The 22,246-nt window shown below is 34.6% G+C and overlaps 3 protein-coding genes and 6 non-coding genes across 10 annotated transcripts; 4 read left to right on the forward strand and 5 right to left on the reverse strand.

Annotated features, from left to right (window-relative positions):
- The first annotated feature begins 1,015 nt into the window (after nt 1-1,015).
- Nucleotides 1,016-1,111, forward strand: C40C9.9. The gene has a single exon (NR_072447.1). It is a non-coding gene; the product is annotated as an Unclassified non-coding RNA C40C9.9 (non-coding RNA).
- On the reverse strand, nt 1,026-1,098 carry C40C9.t2. The gene has a single exon. It is a non-coding gene; the product is annotated as a tRNA-Lys (tRNA).
- Nucleotides 1,112-2,759: 1,648 nt separating the features above from the next.
- C04A11.6 lies at nt 2,760-2,964 on the reverse strand. Its single transcript, NR_072448.1, has one exon. It is a non-coding gene; the product is annotated as an Unclassified non-coding RNA C04A11.6 (non-coding RNA).
- Nucleotides 2,965-5,614: 2,650 nt separating this feature from the next.
- On the forward strand, nt 5,615-8,089 carry C04A11.1 (Protein hu-li tai shao). Of its 2 annotated transcripts, NM_077887.5 has the most exons (6): nt 5,615-5,691; nt 5,967-6,119; nt 6,482-6,583; nt 6,659-6,762; nt 6,860-6,910; nt 7,408-8,089. In NM_077887.5, the coding sequence occupies exons 1-6, from the start codon at nt 5,656-5,658 to the stop codon at nt 7,607-7,609; spliced, it is 648 nt and encodes a 215-aa protein (NP_510288.1). In that variant the 5' UTR covers nt 5,615-5,655; the 3' UTR covers nt 7,610-8,089. The 2 variants fall into 2 exon arrangements, with proteins under 2 accessions (NP_510288.1, NP_001355465.1); NM_001368537.5 differs by lacking the exon at nt 6,860-6,910 and having other exon boundaries at nt 5,618-5,691.
- Nucleotides 8,090-9,697: 1,608 nt separating this feature from the next.
- C04A11.5 (Oligoendopeptidase F) lies at nt 9,698-10,391 on the forward strand. Its single transcript, NM_001444136.1, has 4 exons — nt 9,698-9,726; nt 9,773-9,919; nt 10,136-10,255; nt 10,298-10,391. The coding sequence occupies exons 1-3, from the start codon at nt 9,705-9,707 to the stop codon at nt 10,237-10,239; spliced, it is 273 nt and encodes a 90-aa protein (NP_001431045.1). The 5' UTR covers nt 9,698-9,704; the 3' UTR covers nt 10,240-10,255; nt 10,298-10,391.
- Nucleotides 10,392-10,663: 272 nt separating this feature from the next.
- On the forward strand, nt 10,664-10,782 carry C04A11.t1. Its single transcript has 2 exons — nt 10,664-10,701; nt 10,737-10,782. It is a non-coding gene; the product is annotated as a tRNA-Leu (tRNA).
- A 284-nt stretch (nt 10,783-11,066) lies between these two features.
- Nucleotides 11,067-13,937, reverse strand: C04A11.2 (uncharacterized protein). The gene is made up of 10 exons (NM_077888.5): nt 13,779-13,937; nt 13,185-13,265; nt 13,044-13,105; nt 12,862-12,997; nt 12,485-12,812; nt 12,058-12,280; nt 11,658-11,857; nt 11,461-11,582; nt 11,310-11,409; nt 11,067-11,261 (listed from the first exon to the last, which is right to left on the reverse strand). The coding sequence occupies exons 1-10, from the start codon at nt 13,805-13,807 to the stop codon at nt 11,223-11,225; spliced, it is 1,320 nt and encodes a 439-aa protein (NP_510289.1). The 5' UTR covers nt 13,808-13,937; the 3' UTR covers nt 11,067-11,222.
- A 3,394-nt stretch (nt 13,938-17,331) lies between these two features.
- C04A11.7 lies at nt 17,332-17,424 on the reverse strand. The gene has a single exon (NR_072449.1). It is a non-coding gene; the product is annotated as an Unclassified non-coding RNA C04A11.7 (non-coding RNA).
- Nucleotides 17,425-20,953: 3,529 nt separating this feature from the next.
- C04A11.8 lies at nt 20,954-21,094 on the reverse strand. Its single transcript, NR_072450.1, has one exon. It is a non-coding gene; the product is annotated as an Unclassified non-coding RNA C04A11.8 (non-coding RNA).
- Nucleotides 21,095-22,246: the final 1,152 nt, after the last annotated feature.

The raw sequence follows: 22,246 nt of genomic DNA on the forward strand, positions 1-22,246 counted from the left end.
TTCAATCACATTTTGCAGAAAAATCTAGAAATTCTACCATAAAAATTATAATCTCTCATATGCTGTACCACTGTTTATATCAGAGTATCTGTTGCAAAGTTCACCTATGTTTATTTTCCATTTCCATACAAAAACTTTGTCTCCTATCGCTCTAAAAAAAAACGTTGCTCTTCCGTATGGATTCAATCTGGTGTCGAATTACAACGTGTAATCTAAGTTGATTCAAAAAGTTTTGCAATTTTCGGAAAACAATACTCTTCTGTATTCGGCTCAAAAGAGCAACTGACATGCTTAGACGCTGGGTGAGTTGGAATTAAAAAATTTAATGTTGTGGTAATTGTCAATAACCTCAAAATTAATAGAAAATAAATTTTTTTCGAAAACTGCTCACATTTTGAACACTTTATAGCATTTTTGTTAGAACATCTACATAGATTTTTTGATCCAGAAATTCTACTTTACCAGAAATTCTACTCGTTTTCTGTTGCCAGTTTCACCCTCCTAATAATTTTTCTCCTGGTCTACCACTTGACGATGACACATTTCATATTCAAACATTTGGTTTCGACATGCCTAACAGCTTAACCTGGGTGCTTATCTAGGCGGCAAATGGAAGGGTGGTTTCTCTATAGTTCAATTGCTCTTGCTCACTCATTCATTCATTCATTCATCTTCTGTTTCTCACATCCCATCGCTTCCTTTCTCTCTGGTCAAAAGTGTCGTAATTGTTTCATGCATTGAACGAAACTGAATGAGTGGGAGTGACCGCTCACTCTAAAGACCCATAAATTATTTCTACGTTTGTTAATGAATTGGGTGATGTGGTGGTGTGAGAAGTAAAGGGTAGCGGCAAGGATATGCTTGTTTAGTCAAGACTGTGATCTTACGAATGTTCACAATTTTTAATAAGCTGGTTGGAACTAGATTTTCTAAACTCTCTAGTCTCCAATATTTTTTAATGTCCATAGCATGTAGTTTAACTTGCTCAGTAGTCACAACCTAAATTTAAATGAGAAAAAAAACTAAGCCCAATGCGGGGCTCGAACCCGCGACAACCAGATTAAGAGTCTGGTGCTCTACCGACTGAGCTAACCGGGCGGCGAATGAGAAGTTGAAATCAAACAATTACAAACTTGAGGTCACACGTTTTATCATTCATATATTGTTCGCTGTGATAACATTTTTTAGATACCTGTCATATATTTTTTTCAAAGTTGGCAATTCTTAGGTTCATGGATGCAGTTCAAAAATTTCTTTTCAACACTTGTTGTTCATGCTCACTTCCTCCCAATCCACCACCACACTGCTACTCCTTTTCAAAAATTGCTTGTTGGGCAACACAATTTCCCAAATTATAGGTATTATTCTACTCTTTTCCACAACCCCCGCGGGTTTATGTGTTTGTGGGGTTATGAGCCAAAGGCTAGAAACGTCATAAAATATTCTTTTTCGTCCACTCTACGGGGGTTTTTTTGTCTATTGTCTTAGAATAGAAGTTTGATGAGTAAACTCGAAGTCTGCTCAGAAATAATTACATTAATGTTTGTGCTACTGTAGCGAATTTTTCGAAGCAACTTTCTCCAAAAACTAAAAAAAAGTTTTATTCCAAGTTTTACACCAAAACTCAAACCCACTCGACCTTTCTACTACATTAATTATTCCGCAAAAGGGTCAGCAGGTAGAGAAAAGGTATCCGGTGGTGAGGACAGTTGTTTCGAGAGTGTCATGGAAGTTGTAATTAAGTTTATTCTTGTATTCGTTTGATACACCATGGCACTTCTGTAATGAAAAAGTGGATTTTTTTTTCACTTTGTGGCATTTTTGGATTAACTGGCGGTTCGAAAAGTGGTCGGTTTGTTTTTTTGTTTTGGTTTTTGAATGAATGGCGTTCAGATTTTTTGGGGTGTGAATTTCTTTAAAGTGATTTTAAATTGGAAGGTGGAATAATATAATTTTCAAATTATGAAATATGTTATTTAAAAAAACGTGTTGATCATGATTGTTTTAATTTTGGCGTTGGTGAATTTACATCTGAATAAGGTTTTTTGTAAGGTTTATAAAGTTGTAGAGTGCACGTTTTTGGTTCAATTTGAGTTAGCTTATTTTCAGATAACTACAATATTTGAAAGTTTTGTCACTTGAATGGTTATTCAGTAGTCTAAGATCAAATTTTTTCAGCTTAAAAATGGAACGACTTTATGTTTTGTTTAAATTACCATTTAAAGAAGACGTAAATGAAAAGTGTATGGCTACTTTTTTGAACGCAGCACACAAAAATTTTATTTGAACGCTCATTCACAGCATAATTTGCAAAGACGTTAAAAAATTAATTGGCAAGCTTACTGAGTTTCAGGATTTCGAAAATTGTCACTCGTCACCAATCTTTGCCAAAATTTTATACAAATTTCTTGTCCTCTTGTGAGACAATTTCTCATTCTACAATACAACTAGCCTTTTTCGGGAAATCGTCGCTTTTTTCCGTCTATGTTATTGTTCTTGAAAACCAATGCAATATTCTTCTGCGATGTTTATAGAAAACACCTATACAGTCACTTTACTATACATTTTCCCACAACTCTGCCCGTTTCCCCATTTTATTTCCAAACTTCAATTCAAATCGTTCCACTTTTCTCTCTTTCATATCACTTTTCCTTTATACTCAACCACACCACATGTGTTAAGAAAAAGTAAAAGTAAGCGTTGGAAAAAGAATGTGTATGTGTGATGAGAGTGCCCTCCGGAAAAAAAAGAAGTGTGAAGGTTCTTAACAAATAGCTCTTTGTGCGAGGCAGTGTATGTGCTAGGATGGGAGGGAGGACATCATCCTTTTTCCGAATATTTAACCAGACATGCATCCATTTCATTTGACCACCATTCCTAACCAATTGGAAAGGCAATATTTGGATAGGGGAGGTGTATGGTTGTTTTCAAAACAATAGCTCATGCGGCTAAGATGTTTTAAAATCGTATTTTTACTATTATTATAATCAGTATTTTTACTGTTTTTCTCTCAATGATTCCAAGTAAGCGTGTCTCTTCATTTTTCACAAATACTTCAACAACATCATGAACTTGTAATAATTATACGGTAAAGCGGACGATGGTTAGCACCATCATAATTGAGTGGTTAATCTATTGTACGCAAGGGTGAGAAAAGAGAAAAGTGAGAGGAGTGGGGGCGCCCTCTTCATTTCACACCTGACAGTAATCAACCAGTCTTTGTGTCGCCACTTCGTTTTCGTTTTCCCGAACAATCGGAAATTGAGGATTTGAAGGCGAATGCTAAACACTTGATTTACCAAATGCGTTCATAGGGTGGTTTTTCTTATTAAAGTGTGTGCTCTAGAAAAACGGAAAACATTCGAAAATTTCAAAACACAGATTCTTTTCCTAAAGATTGAGACTCCTGGAATTTTTTTAAATGTTTTGCAACACATTAGCTATTTCACTTGAAAATTGTTTGTACTCACTTTAATATATAGTTATTTAAAATTGGTATTGTCTATTCACGTGACAATGTTTAACAATTAAAAGGGCTCCACCAAAAAGTGTTTCCTGGTCCATGATTTTTTTGCAGTGAGCACAAGAATACGTATCACGAAACAATATTTTCCTTGTTAGAAATTGAACTCTTGCGATCAGTGAAGGCAAAAAACTCGCTCTGAAATTTTTGGTATAATACTTATGTTTCTTTTTTTTGTACAGGAAAATATCAATTCCAAACATAACCCTCACAACTTACAGTGGGGAACTTAGTCCTATACTCATACTCAAATGTTCAACCCTAACACAACCAGTCTTACATTTTCAAGTTTGTTTTCTTGAGTATATGTATTATTTCAACCACTTCTCCCTCACCTTCAAACCTTGATTTCGGTCATCCACTGTAATTAGTTCAATTGCCGGAAAAATTCTCGAAAACTGCCAAAAATTATGGTGGTCTGTGCCCCCGCTGTCAAGTGGCAATTTTTTTTCTGGTCGCTGCTGTATGAGACTGAAAATTGGCAGGAAAACATTAAAAGCATGGCGTGAAAGTTGAAATTTATGAATGTTTTTTTTCTTCTTGCTCTTGAAGTCTGAAGACCCATCAGACGAAACGAACATCCCATATTTTTTCTGCCTTTGTTTGTTGGTCTCCCCGCGCCGGAATCCCATTCCAGCACAAAACTTGTCACTTTTTCTTCCGTCTTCCTTTTCAGCCTCGTTTAGTTGTTTCTTTTTTTTTCTCTTTCTGACATTTTTTTTCTCGGTTTCCTTGAATTCGTTGCTGATAAAATATGTGTTGTCTCTTATGCTCACAAAAGAGCACCCGCTTTTCTCACATCGGACATCCTCCGTCCTCCCGCAACTCAGCGAGTTGAGCATTCCAAAATCTCCGGGGACATCTTCGAATGAATGTGCGTATTTGAGAAGAATAAGCTCAAGTGTAGCAGGCGCTAGATTCCGATAAGGAAAAGCATTTCGGGATATTATTTTCAAATTGTAAACAATGTTCAAGTCTGGGATTCCATCTATATTAAATCAATTCCAGTTTCTATTCCACAATAGTTCAAGCTCGGAATAAGATGAGACATATCCTTCTTGAATATTCATTAGTTTTAGACGCCTCTCATCGATTTTAGTGCACATTTTCTGTAACAAAAAGAACTCTTGGTCGAATCCTCTGAGCTCACTGAGCCTTCAAGCTCTATCCGATGTTCTTCTTCCTCACGAGACTAAATTTCATTTTGGGACTGCTGTTTTCTCTCGATGAGCCTTTTTTAAAGGCTTCGAGTTTTTTCCAATCGCTCATTCTATTTTCTGGGTAATTATTTGTACTGAAAGTGCATAAAAGGGATTGGATTTTTTTGTAAATTTTATTTCGGGAATTTGGGTAATTTTGCTACGATCAAAAAACGCAAAAAAAAAGTCAAAAAATTTATTTTGAATTCGAAATTTGTAAGGTCGATGTTACTTTTCTAAATTAAAGAAAGTTGTTTTACATTTTGAAAAATTGAAAACTAGTAAAAAAAGAAGAAAATTATGTGCAATATTGCTTTTAAATTTAATATTTTTTAATTGTGAAATTCGATAAAAATTTGATAAATGAAACTTTCACATTGAATCAACAACACAACAAAAAGTACTTATACCAGAAGACAATTGTTCTTTCACCAAATAAAACAAAGGGAATGCACTCATAGATTTAGAAGATAACCCCATATACTCAAATCTTTTAAATCTTTTCAAAAATCTGAGGAAAAGAGACATAAAAATTCGTTTTTGCGGCATAGCACCCTCCTAACCAATTCTTTGCCCTTTTTTATTTTTCTCTCTCCCTCTCCCTCTTTCTGACTTTTTCAAACTCATCCGTTCAACTTATTCTCATTTTTGCACATTTAGAGTGTGATATGGAATATTATGTGGAACTAAAACTGTACCGGGAAATATACTCTACTCTCTATCAGTGAACATATGAACTCTCTAGTCAGGTGATAAGTCTTAAATTCGCACTTGACATATATATTTCCAATATTTGTTGTATTGTTTTTCAATGTGAATTTTTTAATCCTCTTTGCCTGTTCCTCAATTTACATATTTTGAACAACTTTCGATATAGTTGTTTTTTCGTTACAGGGGAAACCAGCAACCATTATACCATTCTATAAAGATAGTATGCCGGAGACGGCGGCCGACTCATCCAGTGATGAGGTAAGTTTTTTTTTTTTGAAAATAAATTTAATGTAGTTATTTTACAAGTTTCAAGCGTTTTTATTTTTAAAATTTAATCCAACTCGTCATGTTTATTATAATGAAAGATTGAACTATTTCAATTGTGGTATATCAAAATATTCATACATTTTTACAACGTTTTTATATCCTTCAACTATTCAAACATCTGAAATTCAATGTATATTTACAATACATTTTCAATAAGAAAATAACTTGATTACATAAACTTGATTTAATCGATTAATTATTTACAGCATGACTGGCACGATGAGAAGGAAGATATGCTGATGATGGTGATGGTGGTGTTGCTCATGCTGCTCTCTGTCGTAATCTGGGTGGCCTTCTGTGTGGCCGTCCGAAAAACGGCGCGTAAATTCATTGAACTGAAAAGGCAAAGACGAAGACAGGTACGACAATCATTTTCACGTGTATACCGTCAGATTACACACATATTTTCCTAACTGGTATGGATTTTTATCCGACACGCTCTACTTGCAAGCGGCTTCACACACACTGCGAGATTTGAGATTTTTGTTATGCTTTTGATTTAGTTGAAAGTTTGAAAGAAGAAGGGGAACAGTGTGAATATGGGAAAAAATTATACACTCTGAAATACTTATGTATTGCTGAAAAATTAATCAAACATTTTTGAAATTTGACAGAAATTAATTTTTGAAATTGAATTGAAGCAAAACGCAAAAAACTATGAAAACATGATGTTCTAATTTTTTGATGTTGAGTTACTAAAATATAAAAATACTTTTTTCAGGCACTTTTAACAGCAGCAATCAACCGAGCAGCTTCGACAAATGAAGCGGACCGTCATAATGTACTTCCGATATACATAACAACATTGGCACACGAGCTTAATGTTGGTTTTTTGCCCTTTTTTTTTAATATTTCAACAAAAAATCTAGTTTTTTTTTCTAATTCTAATTATTTTCAGGTATTCGGAGCAAGAGAAGAAGAGCTACCAACTTATGAAGAGGCACTTTCTATGAGTTGCACGCCTAGTCCGAATCCAGTTGTTACAACTTCGAATCGAGATCGGTTAGTTGTAGACTCGCCATATATCTTCACATTAACCCGAATAGCTTAGCATACCTTCACATAACCCTGACATCAACTAATCCATTTTCAATTCCAGCGTGCCCCCATACAAGCCACGGTCTGGAAAGTCGGGCGGCCGAGTGCTCAGGTAGGGAAAATGTTGTCTAATACTTCTGTCAAGTGCTAATACTGTGTGATTGCGTGTGTGACATATAGAATTTCTTAATATTCGTGTTGCGTACAAAAAATAAATAAAATGAACAATGTAATTGGGAAAGTGATTTTTTTTTGGCGTCGATGACTAGGAAATTTAAACACCGTCAATTCTTCCATGAAATTTGTTGTTAATTACTTTACTTTTTTGAGTTTGAGTTCCATTACACAACCACAACAACAAAAAATAGTTGTTGGAAGTTATAAGAAGATTCTGGAAACATACTGACACCCTTGCAATAATTGAAAAAGCTAGCGTAACAAAACCAGGAAAGTGTAAAAACAGTTAAGAATTGTTGAAGAAAGTGAAAGCCATTCAATAACCAATCTTTTCAAAAATCGTTCTCAAAACCTACAAGTTCAAAACAAATGTTACTCTTAGAAAATTAACCTTTTTTGACTTAATTTACACTCATGTAATAAATTTTCCAGAATCGCTCCGGACCGTCCTGGTTCAATTCCAACAATAGTTCTACCGCCAAGCTACGAGAGCTCTGTCCGTCATGAAGCAATGCTTTCGCCGAGAATACATTCATCGCCGGTTCCCACCTCATCGAACGCCACCGCACCGAGCACATCCACTTCTCCGCCTATCTACACCATCTCTGGAAACATGCACGTCACTGAATGCTAGTTGTGTGTTTTTGTTCTCTCACTGTTTATTTTGAATATCTTTCTGATTAGTTCTTTCTTTCTGCACACCAGCACTTTCTCTCACATTTCATCAACTCGATTACGGTTATTTCAATCTTGAGACTTTTCAATGCTCATTCGAATTGTTTCAGAGAGAGAGTCTTCATACGGTTTTGAACATAGAAACCGTTTTGTAAATTTCTCTACTTAAATGTCATGATTCGTGTTATCTACCTATAACTCGGTAATATAATTATCTCCTCAATCCATGTCTATCTATTCTTCAAACTTCTACCCAATCATCCCCCAGTCAGCAAAATCGTACGGTTAATCCATTTCGCACCAAAAAATTGGTACAGAAACTGAAAACGGTCATCTATGCATTGATTCTACTAAAGTATGGTTTCGGTTTTCACGCTCGTGTACATGTTTGTATTTTTGCCATTTGTCATGTCTGTATAGAATAAACTGATTTGCATAAGCCAATGTTGAAACTGGAACAAAAATTGAATGAAAAAAACCAACCGGAGACCAAACAGGAGACAAGTGAAATTTTAAGTTTTTTGGTTGAAAGGAACACAAGAATGTAATGACGCGTAATTATTAAGAATACACAACTCACTAAATAAAACTACTACCTGGTACACATTATTGACATAATTGAATTGAATTGATTTTTTTTTAAATTTAAATGTAATGCAATGCAAAACACAATAAATCTCAAAGTTAAATGAATGTCTGAATCAGAATACTGGCCTCGAGAAAGTACATTAAAAAAAATTTGAGAAGCACATGAAAACGACTGGAAAAAAAAATAAGTAAAAATGTCCTTACTAATTTAAATTCTGCGATACGGTAATTTGGTACTTTTATATTTCTAATACCCAATATTACAAGCGAATGTACGTATAGTGTTCATGAAGATTATAAGAAGCATAACAAACTCATAGAGGAGGTTTGCACATAATTTTCAAAGAAACTGCAAGATATTCTAAACAATTATTGGGGAAGTAAATCATGTATTTACACAGAAAAGTGCATTTTTAATGGCTTCAAAATTCAATTTCCTTTTTTTTGGATAATCGAACATTTAAAAACCGTTTTTTTAAATGACAATAAATGTCACAGAATAAAAAAGGTTTTATTCTCTAAAAACGAGAAAATTGTGCGTTTCAAGTTAATCTGCTGTTGACCCAAGAACAGACGATCTACCTGGTCACTACGTAATTTCCATTCCGACAATCACTCTATTTTCCTGCATTCCTCTCCATTGATCATTCTATAAATACTTGTTTCACCTTGAAAATATAACTGAGAATCAGTACATAACCGGTTGAATGACATCTTGTTGTTCCGAATCATACAAAGAAATAGCTGGTTATCACGTTTCTCGTGACTTTTAAAGATGATATTATTCTAGGGAAAGAACACTTTGCAGTTCTCAATACGTCTTCGAGAGAGATGCTGTGATACTACACTTTTTTTGGCATATTGCTACTGGCATTTAGGCCATTTACAGTTTCCGAATATTAATGTGCCTAAGAAAGCATTGCACAAAAATTGAAAATGAAATTTTTTAATCCATTGAATAGCCATTTCTAATTTATAAATACCCATAAAATTTTGATCTAAAAAATTTAGTTGGCAGACCTTGAATTATTTTCCTGGAAAGCATAAAAAGTGAGATTGCGCAACGATTTCACAATCACATTCACTAACTTTATAAACCGAGAAACAAACTTTTTGCAGCACTCCATTATGAAACTTATCCGTTTTCTTGACTCTGGTTTTTTTATCTTTGAAATTTTGTTTAAGCATTGGAAAATTGAACATATTGAAGTTCAACATTTTTTATTCCAAGATGACATGAATTTGTGGGTGTTTTGTTGATATCTACCGTTTTAAATTTTTTTTAACTTTTAACAATGCCAACCCAACAAAAGATTATAAGAATTCCAATACAATAGGCATTGTTATATTTATTCAACGTTTCCGAGATATATATGCTTTACTGACGAAAGCTTGACAAAATGTTTTCAAACTTTATGCCTTGTCACTTTCAAGATTAATATTATACTTTATTTTTCAGATTGGCAATGAGTTTTTCGAAAAAAGAAAGTAAGTTTCAAAAAGCGTGGTTTATTTATTCAGTGTATGTTTTCAGGTGACTTTCAAAAAGTGTATCAGAAACTGCAAGAGCAACAAAACGAGGAAAAGCAGTTGTTCATGAAGCAAAACTACGAAAAGTTGCCTTCGTGGTCTCGTCACGAAGTTTCATCTGGAATACTTGGTTCGCAACATGCAACCTCAGGTAAAAATCTATAGGAGTTGGAGAACTGTTACCGTACCTATCTTGAAAGTAGCACGCAAGATTTTTTTCGACTTATAGTTTGAAAGACAATTTTAGTAGTGCAGACGGTATCTGAAATTTAGCTTCGCGCAGCTGAAGGTGCAACTAACTTTTTGCACCACAAAAAATACAGCCAATTCAGAATTGTAGAAAATCCAAATGACAAATAACTTTTAGGTGTGCTTGAAGGTCTGTGCAAAAAAGTTCAGCAACATTTTGATGAGGATCGGGAGAAGTTTATGAAGGAGAACGCAGATAAGGTGTCATCGTGGTCGAAATGAGCGAAATGGTAGGCAGGTCAATTTTAAATTGATTTAACACCTTTTCATTATTTTTCAGATCAATGAACCAATCAACCGACAACTTCTAATAATTTTCAACTATTAAGAATCAAAGATTGCTTGAAATACATGTATTCATCAAAGTTTTAAAAATGCTCTTATATCATGATAACAAATACAATATTTTGGACGGTAATAATGTTTGGAGTGTTGCAGGAAATTATTGACAATAAAGTTTCCAAATATTTGCAATACCACTTTTTTTTTCGAACGCCTAAAATTGTATTTGGTACTATTTCACCCGTCTTCATCTTACGTGTACCACATGTTATGCCCTCTCCCCTTCCTTTCTCTCCTCTCGCTGTCTCTCTCTCTCTGCCGTTACTCTTGCATGTGTACGAGGCCACTAGTATACTCTTTCGTAGCACGGATGGCCGAGTGGTCTAAGGCGCCAGACTCAAGCGATTGCTTGCCTCAAGTACGAGGTCTCCTGGGTGTTCTGGTACTCGTATGGGTGCGTGGGTTCGAATCCCACTTCGTGCAGATATTTTTGCAGTTTTGGTGGAACGGTCAGGAATTTGGTCAGGAACGTTAGTTGACAGAAACAACAAGTTAAAACTGTTTTCTTGTTTTATAGAGTTTGAAATAATCATGTTAGAATAACCATAACATTTTATTTGCTTTTTTCGGATTCTTAATTTAGCATGTTCCTCAATAAAACAAAGCAATAATAAAAACCGCCAAAATTTCATTTCAGTTGGGGGTTCTATCTGTAACATAACATTATAATCATACAGCTTTGTATTTTCAGCTCATTATTTTTCAATAAATGCATTTTGTTTCATTAAAAAATCAAATAATCATAACTATTGTTGTTATTACAAAATATGCTAAAAGCTGGAATGTACAACACTTTTTAATGAGATCAAAATGGCACAGAACATTTTCAATTTACAGGACAATACATTTTTGATTCGAAGCAGTTATTGGTGATATCGTGATCGAGAAGTGGATCTTGCTCTCTGAAATGTTTCAACCATTTGGCAAAGGAAAAATTGTGAACAACCTACCAAACTATGCGTTTGTGCAATGATTCTATTGGCCTTTCTATCAACATTGGCAATTCTTTGATGAATTCGGTTTTGGTAAGATTGGGATTTTCGAATATTTCTGAAAATTGGGATTTTTTTGTTTTGAGATAATTGTTCTCAAAAAACATACTTCATTGTCATCTCCTTCATATCTTCCTCATAAAAAGCTTTGACTGCCGTTGAATCAGCAAAGAGCTCTCTGCTAACACTTTCTACACTCCTTTGTCCACTGGCCACTGCTCTAGCTGCGAGCTAAAAATAATTGTCTTCGATTTGAAAAAAAAAAAAAAAAAACGTATCCAAAGACTTTTCAAGAAGTGCACTCACTCGTTTTCGATGCTCGATTTCTGCTCGTTTCTCAGACGCAGCTCGAATAATGCTTTGCCGGGCTTCGACGCGTTCGATGAATTCTGGGCGATTTCGTTCGAGATGAATTCGTGGCGGGCACGCTCGAGCCCACTGATCATCCTTCATTGGGGAAATGTTGAGATGCTCGATTGCTGCTTCACTGCGTGTGCGGTGGTATTCTAAAGTTAAGAATTAACTTGAAACTGTGTATGATTTTTCTGATATCACTGGTATCACTGCTGATATCACTGACATTCATTCTCCATAAGGTGTAACAAATATTTTAATTTTTTGCCCTACACCTTATTTGAGGTCTCACTTTCCAAAATAACCAGTCAAATCAATATTCAATCTCAAGTTTGCCAATTACGCCACTTACGGTTAACTTCAGGCTGCTCCTCATTACGATCTTCATTATTACTTTCTTCATCCACAAATAGCCTTCGTCTAGACTGTGATCTTCTAGAATTGTTAGCTGTTAATTGTCTTGGAAGTGTTTGTGATTGGTATCTTGCTGGACGCGAACGAGTTCCAATCGGCTCAGATTGAGGCACTCGGATCGTTGGAGGAAGTCTGGACCGGTGATTTGAAGAGGTTCCGGGCTGAAAATAAATTATTAAATAAATATAGGAGTAAGTCTGTTCAATTTTACAAAAACGTAGTCTAACTGTACGATTGTATAACATCTAAAAATCAAAAAGCTTAGTTTATGCAGGAACAGCAAAACAAATTATTTATGCAACTTGTCTAATTATTCCCATTTTGCCTGAACTTTATAAGTTTGCTTTTTATGTTGTAAAACTAACGGTCACTTGTGCTGCTGGGGATACGTTGCTGGAGCTTGTCCTATTTGTGACTGGCCTCACGTTTCTCGTCATATTTGGTGTTCCAGTAGGTGTTCTGTTTCCTGATGCAGCTCTAGTAGATGTTCTAGCAGACCTTGGCGTTGTTAGTTGTTGCAAAATATTTCTGACGACTGGAGTTGAGGTACTACTACTTGTGCTCGTACTGCCACTGGATGCCATATCTCGTTTGGTGGGCGTTACTCTCTGGACGCGTGTGCTGCTTTTTGTGACGCTACTCGCTGTTGACCCATTTCCATGTTGAGATTCAGAAGAATCCATTTCACTTGTTCTGAAAAAAAAACAATATTTTTTGAGAGACATTCTTGTTCACTACATACGAGTTGAGAGATTTCTTGAGAACTTGAATATATTGTGCCTGTTTTTCAACAGTTTTTCGAAGCTCCTGAACTTCCAACTTTAATTCTCTGCAGGTGCGACATGAAATGTGTAAGCTTTGCGTTGAATTGCACAAATCTGAAAATACTCTAACTAAGCCGTGTTTCACTTTTGGAGAGCCTACTTCTGTTTTCATCCTGCTCAGTATCCACAACAATAGTAGTGACATTTGGTTCTTCCGGACCTCTGCAATTATTATGTCAGTGTTGTATGTGCATAAATCAACGGAAAAGTAAAAATGAAAAAAAAAAGTAAAAAAAGTAACCTATGAGATCGAGGAGTTTTCAACGGAGTAGATGTGGATGGTAGGGGTCCAATACGTTGTTCAGTGGTTTTGTAGGAGCTCCTGAAATTATAATTAAAATTGACAATGAAGTATTTAAAAAATCACCTTAACTTTTTATACTGTTTAGCTTACGTTTGAGAACATATTATTTTAGCATGTTTAGATAATTTTCGTTACTCGACACATTTTTAGAAGTTAATTTTTAAACGAAAACGTGATGTATATTTTTGAATTCTCCGACTGACATGGCCTGGAAAATATCGATTATGTGCCGAAAACGTATAGTTTGAAATTGATTTTCTAAAAACGTCGTTCAATTTATTTAGTAAAAATAAGATTATAAAACATGAATTTCATTTTGATGGCGATTCGAAGGAAATAAGAGCTGTGACACGAGCTCAACCAAAATAAAGTTAAAAGTTACATGGAAAAATTATAATTATTGTCATATTGTATGCGTTTGATGTGTTTTTATTTTTTATTTTTTGTAAACTTTTTATTTTAGAAAACGTTTAGAATATTATCATTCTGAAATATAAAACAATTCTAAAAGTTAATAAACTTAAAACATACCAAAGTGTCATTGAGTCATTTGGATTCATATTTGATCCGTAAGCCGAGTCAACTGAACTGGTATCCGGGAAGTGAATTGAGATAGAAAAGGACGACAGGTGCGGTGCACTGGAAGGCGGTCTTGTGTCCTTGGTCCGAGCAGACGCTACCTATTAGCTCCTAAATACGTAATAGACTGTGTGAAACCGAGAGAGCACGGAGAAAATGAAATGAGGCAAGGAATACCAACAAACCAATTAGAACAGTGTCCTAATGCTAGGCTTGGATTTGAAATGGATAAAGGAAGAAGGTAAATGTGCAAAACAAGAACCGGCAAAACAAATTTGAAACCTGACAATTCAATAATGAATTCAATAATGTATACGACAATATTAATAGGTTTTTACAAGTTAAGGACCCTTTACGGCTAGCTAAAGAAAAACACACTCCAAAAACTTTGTCAACAAAGGAAATCCGGTGTGGATTTTGTTGATTTCAAAGTTCCCGATTCAGAGAAAAATTTTTGAAATTGAATACGGGATTGAAAAAAAAACAATTTTTCTTGAAAATATCAATAGCATATGAAACAAGAACGACCAAATTTAAACGCATCTAGTGCAAATATTCAGTCTTGATTTTGTGGAAAAATATCAAACTTGACTGTATCGTTAACAAGGTATGTTAGACTTTTTTTTTAAAATTACCTAGAAACTTACTAATTGACACAAAAGAAAAATCTTGTCAAATTTTAAATATATATTATTTTTCAGTAATATCATTTCTAACTCTTGCATAATGTTTTTTTTTGAAACCCTTTTCAAAAAATATTTCTAACTAACGCTATCCTTCTTTTCTCAAACAAAAGGCACTAGATTTACTATTCTCGTTTCGTGTTCAACGGAAAACATATTTTCAAGTATTATTTAAACAACGTTGAACTATGAAACTAGTTCAATTTTGACACAAAACACAAAAAAAATCAATAAATATCACAGTGAAGACAAGAAATATCTAGTGTGAGATAAGAAACTTGTTTTGTAACAAAAAAGTTTATTCCCCTTCTAAAATTTTATTAATAACCAAAAAACTTAATTGTGCTCTTTGGAGCCGACCCTATTTAAATGCACAACTCTGCCGCTGCCAAGGTCCGCAAACACACCACATGAGAATTGCGTACTATTCATTCAAATACGCCCTCCCTCCTTCTTTCTACTATCTCTTTTCACTGTTCACCTTTGTTTACCCTTTTTCGCCACGTTTGCTCTGCGCCCCTTGTCGCACTGACCATTTCGCTTGTTTTTCGACATTTTATCGATTTTTTGCGTAATGTTATTAGTGGCATTCTTGGAGTTCTTTTGGTGATAAGAAAATTGACGATCTCTAGGCCTGTTAGATTTGAACTGTACGTTGTGGAAATAAAAAAGTTCTGCTCCGGTAGGCAAAAACATGTTTCTTCAAAAAAATAGTTATTGTTTGTATATTCAAAACATTGGAAATTTCAAAAACCCGTTGTAAAATTTGAATAATCAGGGAACCATTTAGGAAATTAATGAAACTCCCGGAACGTTTCTTAGAATTTTAAATTTGCGATTTCTTTTTTTTTCAAGCCTGAAAGTCATTATTCAAAATGTAGAATGAGAACTTGAATTTTATTTTTTTTACGTTCTAAACACTTTTTCTTTATGATTTTCTATCAGTTTTTCTTCTTAAAAAATTGTATAATTGTATGAAATTGTTCTTCATATTGGCACTGCCCCTGCCCAATTCGCAAAACAAGTCAAATTTGACAAATGAAAGGTACGACTCCGAAAAATGTGTCATTTTGCTCCATGTTTCTGTTAGACTTGTTGACACTTATTTATTATTTTTTTGAAAAAAAAAATATCCGACACCTTCAGTATTACACCGAATCAACTCTAACAAATTTCTATTGTATGCCTTGTTAATAACCATAAAAAATGGACATATCTACTGGAAACATCTGATTTTGCCGAACGGAAATCTTTGATAAAGTTGAACTTCATACTTGTTGTTTTTTCTTTTGAAATCTCTCTTTTTTCTTCTGAAAACGTCTGTCTCAACTTTTTCAAACAAAAAGTGAAGTTCGCCAAGAACATTTCACTTTTAATCTTTTCTTAACTACTCATTGAACAGATGATCGCTGAATACATGTTGTTTGGTTATTGAAAACAACGCCCCTCTTCTCCACTTGAATTATTTCACAATTGACAGGTTTAGTTCCGCGATCTTTTGAACCTATTGAATAAGTCCGAGATGGTTAGACATTTCATAACTTTTTTCATTTTTTTTCATTTAACATTTCTGCAACCCACATGTGTTGGTTGATGGGTTTGGTGGTTGCAATGCATAAAATATGCCGAAATCTTCCTCCCACTGGCTATCTAGTTTGTCCTCTTCATCATACTTTTGCCATCTTCTGATGAATTACATCGCTCTTCAACTTCCGACATGTTCGTTTTGCCCTTTTCCCCCTGACGATGAACCCATCATTTCTCCCCACTCTCTCTTTTTTTGCTTGAGATGACAACAGCTGTTTCTGCTGGGCGCATGCGATGAATGTATTGAAATATATCAAATACATAGTGGACCATTTCTTTCAATTCACCGCACCGCAATTCATTTTTCATTCCTCCTCTTTTTCGATTTGATTCCTTCTTTTTTAACCTTTCGTCTCTTTTGACTTAAGATTAATGAGCTTTAATTTTTGCAATTGGAACTAGGATTTTATTAACAAATTCCGGTATTTCTTTCTCGTCAATACTTTTTTAATTTTCAAATATTAAAACTTAGAAAAACAAGTTTCACATTACTATGTATAATTATATGATGATAAAATAGTATAGTGGAAACATAAAAAGTCAAAAATGGCAATTACCCAGTTTTCTCCTATAAAAAATTTCTCAAAAGCCCAACTTTTTTCTTCCTCTTTTCTGGCAAATGCTGACTGTAAATTTGAAAAACTAAAATATCGTAAAGTGTCTTACTTGGATAATTTGTTTTTTGCACATTTTTTAAGTTAAACTATTTCATGATTGAGGCTTGATTGGGCTTAAGCTGGAGCTTAATCTTTCTAATAAAATTGAGTTTGCATTTAAAATTGTAGTCTTGCACTCAAAATTACATAATCAACAATGCGATATTTGTGCTTTCGGTTAGCCATTTTTCAGAATTACAGTAGTTGAGTATTAAAATGACCCCAGAGCTATTTTTTCAACCAGCATTTCTATTCTACTTTTGACAAGACAACATTTTTAATTTTTAAAAATTCCTAGGATTTAATAAATTGTAAACAGCATTATTTTGGTGTCCCCTAATTTTTTACAGTCTCAAAAAACAATTTTTACGTCGTCAATAAATTGAGATTATGTGTCTAAGCGTAGATGATGAAAGTTAAAAAATGTATTTTTCCTTGCCGCCACCTGTTTTCAACTGAAAATATGCAGCTGTCAAAATTTTTTCCATATACAAGTAATAACATTTTTCATTTCCAAAGGATTGCCCCATTGAACCTAGCACTAGATTAAGGGCAAGGGTAGAAAGGCCACAGGACGAAACATGCTTCTTCGTTTGTTTTATGGATAATCGTTAAGTTTTCCACGACCAAACACATTGCCAGTCCTAACTTTTTTGTGTTTTTCTGCTCTTTTGTCGTAGTGGCAAAAAATCAGATTTTTTGCTTTTTGTTCTATGTTTGTATGGGAAAAGTTGCAAAAAACATTTTACTGAAAGTGTATATACCTTAATGAACAAAAAATATGCGAACTAGAATACTGATATATACAGATTGAACATTCTAAGGTAAATGCTATTTTTTTCATTGGGAGTTTTATTCATCACATTTCTGAGAATGTAAGCAAAAATCCGAGATCTGTCCAATTAAAATTTTTTATTGGCTGTGGTACGGTGCTAATTTTTTGCATACTAGTATAGTTTTCCAGATGAGAATTTCCTGTTCAGTTTTCACGCCATTTCCATCCTAACGTACAGTTTTGAAGCGATTGATAGATTATTCAAATAGTAGTATTTGGGCATGTGTTGCCGCAATGCCATCTTCCATCATGTTCAACAATTGTGGTAGTCAAAGGAAGACGCAGACGACGTATTGCGTCGAAATGATGATCGAGTTGATATCAGTTGTATTTCCTCTTATTATACCCGCCGTGTCCCTTTCCTCCACCCACACTCTCTCTCTCTACTTTTACGACTGTACTTTTCGGTTTGATGCCGGCACTGATACGTTTGACGCAGGGACGAGTACCTAGTCAACTTGATCCGTTTAATTCTTATTTGTTGTGAGAGAGAGTTTTTTTTGTTGTTTGAGTTGTCCTGTTCTTTTTTGTTCGGTAAAGTGGATGTGATGCGCTGATTTTTGTTGTTGTGGTTGTCATTTCCAAAGGTTTTTGTTCTCTCGGAACTTTGTGAGACTCATTTTTCACAGCTGTTCGGTTATGTGAACTGACCTGCAAAACGGAAGTCGCTTTTTTTTTAAGATGTCGCAAAAATTTCACTACACAGCTGGCGGTAACTCTTAAAGCTTTTCAATATTTTTTTACTAATGTTAATCAAATAATATGTCCCTAGTAGTAAACATTTTTGTTTAACTGGAGTAAACTGTCCTGAAAAAATACTTGGCCAATTGCCAATTTTTGATTTGAGCAAAAATTTCAATTTTTAAGTCACTTAGTTTTATTTTTACAATCAAAAGTGAATAGGTATTTAAAAGTTTCACGACCACTACTTATTTATAACTTCCTCTCTAATAAAACTTTTGAATTTATACAAGTGAGCCATATATTTTTAGTATTGCGGGCAGTTGATGGCTGTTATAACTGGTCCATGTTGATTTTCCAGTATTTTTTATACTTTAAACGTACCACGAGTCATGATGTTTTATCAAAAATTTAGCATGGTTTATCAGCTTAATAATTTATTTCCCTAACCATGCACATATCGCTTAACGCCGAGTCTAATTATTTACCTAATTTCTGTCAAATTCGCCCTCTCCGCAGCACTTGCGTGCACTTTTTCTTGTCATTATTTCACGTTTGTTCCACTCTCTGCCAATAATTCCAGTCGTTTACCGGCTTTGCACCTGTTACTCACCTTTCCTCTTTACTTCTCCTCCTCTCTACCCCCACCACCCACCGTTCGACTAATTCCTTGTTATGTACCGTACAACATTATAGTCAATCGGTTGACGGCATCGTTTAACGTGCTAGACACTGAGTATTAGTACCAGCAGCTACTTTATGCAATTCCCTTGTCGTCTTCATCTATGCTTTTGCCTCTTCTAAAACAGCATTAAAATCCGGTTTCTTGAGTGAGAAGTGGAAGGAGACAAAGAGAAATAGACAAGGCGATCTTTTACATTAAGCGTTCCTCTTTTCCAACTCCCGTTCACTTTTTCCTCAAACTTCTCGTTCAGTCAAATAAAAAAAAACGTTTTCACTTCCTTCGAATTATGGAATTATAGAATCAAAAGCTTTCGGGACAAGTGCACTTTTTTTTTGAAGAAAATGCGGGATCTCGACATAATTGTGGGTGGAATGGAAATAATTATATTTAGTGGACATTGGTGGAAACTCATTGAACCGAACACAGTGTTCGCATGTGTGTATGACCTTTTCGCTGTTCATTTTGCGGAACAAGGCGATGACATGCATGTTATCTCTTTTTGTAACGTGTGGGAAACTGTGGCTAACAATGTGTAAAAACATATCAACACCGGTGCGTATCCTGTTTTTGAAGTGTTGTTCTTTCAACTATTATACAGAATTTGCCGAATTATTTAACATTATCAGCCGAATATATATGTTATTATAATGACTTTGATGAGTAATATTATTCAAAAGTCTATACGCTGTCATAACTTTGAAAATTTCCCATTGAAGTGTCATTGCCAATAACTTTTTTCAACCGTTCTTTTCAATATTCCAGATTTTTTAATCTTTCAAGTTAGGAGTATTACGCTGAGATAACATTTCCTATTGCAATTTAAAATAATTGTTCGGAGCCCGTTCATAAGAATTCAACTTCCTTCAAAGTTTTATTATGAACACTTATATTATTTACCATTGGAGGTCAAAATTGAAACATAAGTGTATAAAACAGAAATCTCCACGCATCTATCAACAGCAAAGAATTTTGTATTAAATTGTTTTGCACTGACCACGTTTTCTCACTGTGAAAGTTATATGATAAGCTCAAAACGTAGTGCAAAATACCGGTTTGAACCTGAAAGCAATTTACATAATTAAGTTTGCTTGTTTTATTATAATTCCAGAATGTACATTTAAAAGCCGCATGTTAAAAATAAGCTCCACATACCATAATTTAACTAATTGTATGACCGCTCTATATATATTTTATTCACTTTTCTCCTAATTAATTTCAAGATTTTAGTGATATGATTTGCCTATTGCGGAATCATTTTTCACATGCCGCCAAAAAGCTTGAGATTATTTTTTATGCAAAAGTTATTTCCAATTTTTCCGAAATTTTACTCAATATGTCATTTGTTGCAAGAGAAAACTAGTAAATTAAACACAGAAATGTGTCAAAATTTAGTATTTCCTGAAAGTTTTCTATTACTTGAAATTGCAAAGATTTTTGGTAATTGGTATTTTAGAAAATTCTCCCACATTTTAAAACTCTTCTTGGTTTTGACCCAGTCAAAGTTTCGTTCCAAGTTTTACAAACTTCTCGGGATGCCCAACCATCCCTATCTCATACGGTCAATCGACCTCCCCCTCTCTCTTTGCCTCTCATCCTGCGTTCCTTTTTAATCTATGCTCCCTCTCCCTCCCACTACCTACTATCTATATACCTGTGTCCCGCGCGCGCACAGTTTCACATTCTCAATTTTTCTAACCACCTGCGTGTCTGCATATCCGCCACTGTCTCGCCGCACCAACACTGTCACAGTTGAGTTGAGTTTGAGTCGTCTTCCGACACCCAGTCAGTTTCGGTTCGACTTTGGCGGGCGGCGGGCGGCAATACCTATTTCTCTCTGCTACTGCCGTATAGTTTGCTTGCACTGCTCTCTCTCTCTCTCTCTCTCACCGCTTCTCTTTCTCCCTCTTCCACTCATTCCCGAGTCTCTTCCTTTTATTCCCGCTCGTCTTTTATGGAAAAGAAAGGTTGGAGTATATACAAAAGGTGTCCTGGCGTCTGTATTTCTGTCTCTCGTTCCGATCTTTTTTCATCCCCCCTCCTTCACTACTCTTGTGTGTGCGCGTACAGACGGGCCGTGGGCCGGTAGGGGGCCACTTGTTGAAAATACTGTTTTTGTCGGACGGAAAAGAAGGACACGATTGTGTAAGAGAGAGAGTGAGGTTTTTTTTGTCTCTGTTTGTATAAAATGCGGTCAAAAATTGAAGAGTATAATTATCAATTATTGATCGGATTATCTTAATTTAAAATTCTTCTAAAATTCTTGCCCACTCAATTTTAGATAGCGCTCAGCACTAGACATCATATGCCCTTCTATGGTTTTTGTTTCAGAAACTATTTTCAATCCATGTAGCTTCTTGAAATCACTGTATTTCCTTGTAACTTTATTATTTATCACAGGGCTTGTCAACTTTGCCATTTTTCCTGAACTTGTTTGTACGAAGTAGGTGTAGGAAATCTTAAATTCGGCGGTCAAATTGATCAAACTTCATTGTATTCAAAGCGCTTAAAAAGAGTCATTCTTCATTTAAAATTAGAATAACAAACCTGTTGGAGTTTTTAGCATTGAATTTGTATTCGAATGTTATTGTTTTTACAGTTTTTTATACCAGGATTTTCTATATTCCAGGTTTTTCTATACAAATGACAAATCTTTTGAAAAAATAAGATTCAACAATTTTTAATCTAGAATGTTTCCTATTCTCTTCAAAGACACTGTTTTCCTTGTTACTCATTGCTTTCGGTTAGTCAGTATAAACACACATTTTCAGTCAAAATAAATTTTTCGGAAAAATGAAAAACTACAAATATTTACCCGCATTCCTGAAAAGCTCAAAACGTTTTATTTGCAATTTTTTGCTGTTTTATCCAGTTTCTAATATCTAGAAATGTGATCTCTCAATACTTATGCATTTTCCACTTGAATTACCCTTTTGACCTGCTTTCCCAAAACAACTCTCAAATTTTCAATGTATTTCATTTTATGACCGGCATTTTTTAATTCACATAAAATATGCATGAAACGGAGCTCTGAACCTATTTTGTACTTTAAGTGTTTTTTTTAAAGTACATGATTGAATCAGATAGCATTCATTTAGTTTCAAAAGCAACAAAAAAAATATTATTTACCGTCAAAGTTTATCATGCATTTTTACCACTGAATCACTTTCTCTTGCTTTCCCTCCTACACTTCTCCCGTTTTAGTGTAGCCATTTTTTTCCATTTTTTTCTTCTCGCATCTTACATATTTGTATGTGAACAAACCGTCATGTGTTCGCGCTTTTTTTTACTGCACT

The sequence above is a fragment of the Caenorhabditis elegans genome, chromosome X, assembly GCF_000002985.6.
Source record: "Caenorhabditis elegans chromosome X".
In the NCBI taxonomy this organism is placed as follows: domain Eukaryota; kingdom Metazoa; phylum Nematoda; class Chromadorea; order Rhabditida; family Rhabditidae; genus Caenorhabditis; species Caenorhabditis elegans.

Excerpts from the sequence above, each read along its gene's own strand:
- C04A11.2 (NM_077888.5), bottom strand. The coding sequence starts at position 13,807 with ATGAATCCAAATGACTCAATGACACTTTG. Across the intron at positions 12,281-12,484 it reads CCCCAGCAGCACAAGTGACC|CCCGGAACCTCTTCAAATCA; the intron begins GTTAGTTTTACA and ends ATTTATTTTCAG. Across the intron at positions 11,583-11,657 it reads AAATCGAGCATCGAAAACGA|CTCGCAGCTAGAGCAGTGGC; the intron begins GTGAGTGCACTT and ends AATTATTTTTAG.
- C04A11.1 (NM_077887.5), top strand. The coding sequence starts at position 5,656 with ATGCCGGAGACGGCGGCCGACTCATCCAGTGATGAG. Across the intron at positions 5,692-5,966 it reads CCGACTCATCCAGTGATGAG|CATGACTGGCACGATGAGAA; the intron begins GTAAGTTTTTTT and ends AATTATTTACAG. Across the intron at positions 6,584-6,658 it reads CATTGGCACACGAGCTTAAT|GTATTCGGAGCAAGAGAAGA; the intron begins GTTGGTTTTTTG and ends AATTATTTTCAG.
- C04A11.5 (NM_001444136.1), top strand. The coding sequence starts at position 9,705 with ATGAGTTTTTCGAAAAAAGAAA. Across the intron at positions 9,727-9,772 it reads GAGTTTTTCGAAAAAAGAAA|GTGACTTTCAAAAAGTGTAT; the intron begins GTAAGTTTCAAA and ends GTATGTTTTCAG. Across the intron at positions 9,920-10,135 it reads TTCGCAACATGCAACCTCAG|GTGTGCTTGAAGGTCTGTGC; the intron begins GTAAAAATCTAT and ends AATAACTTTTAG.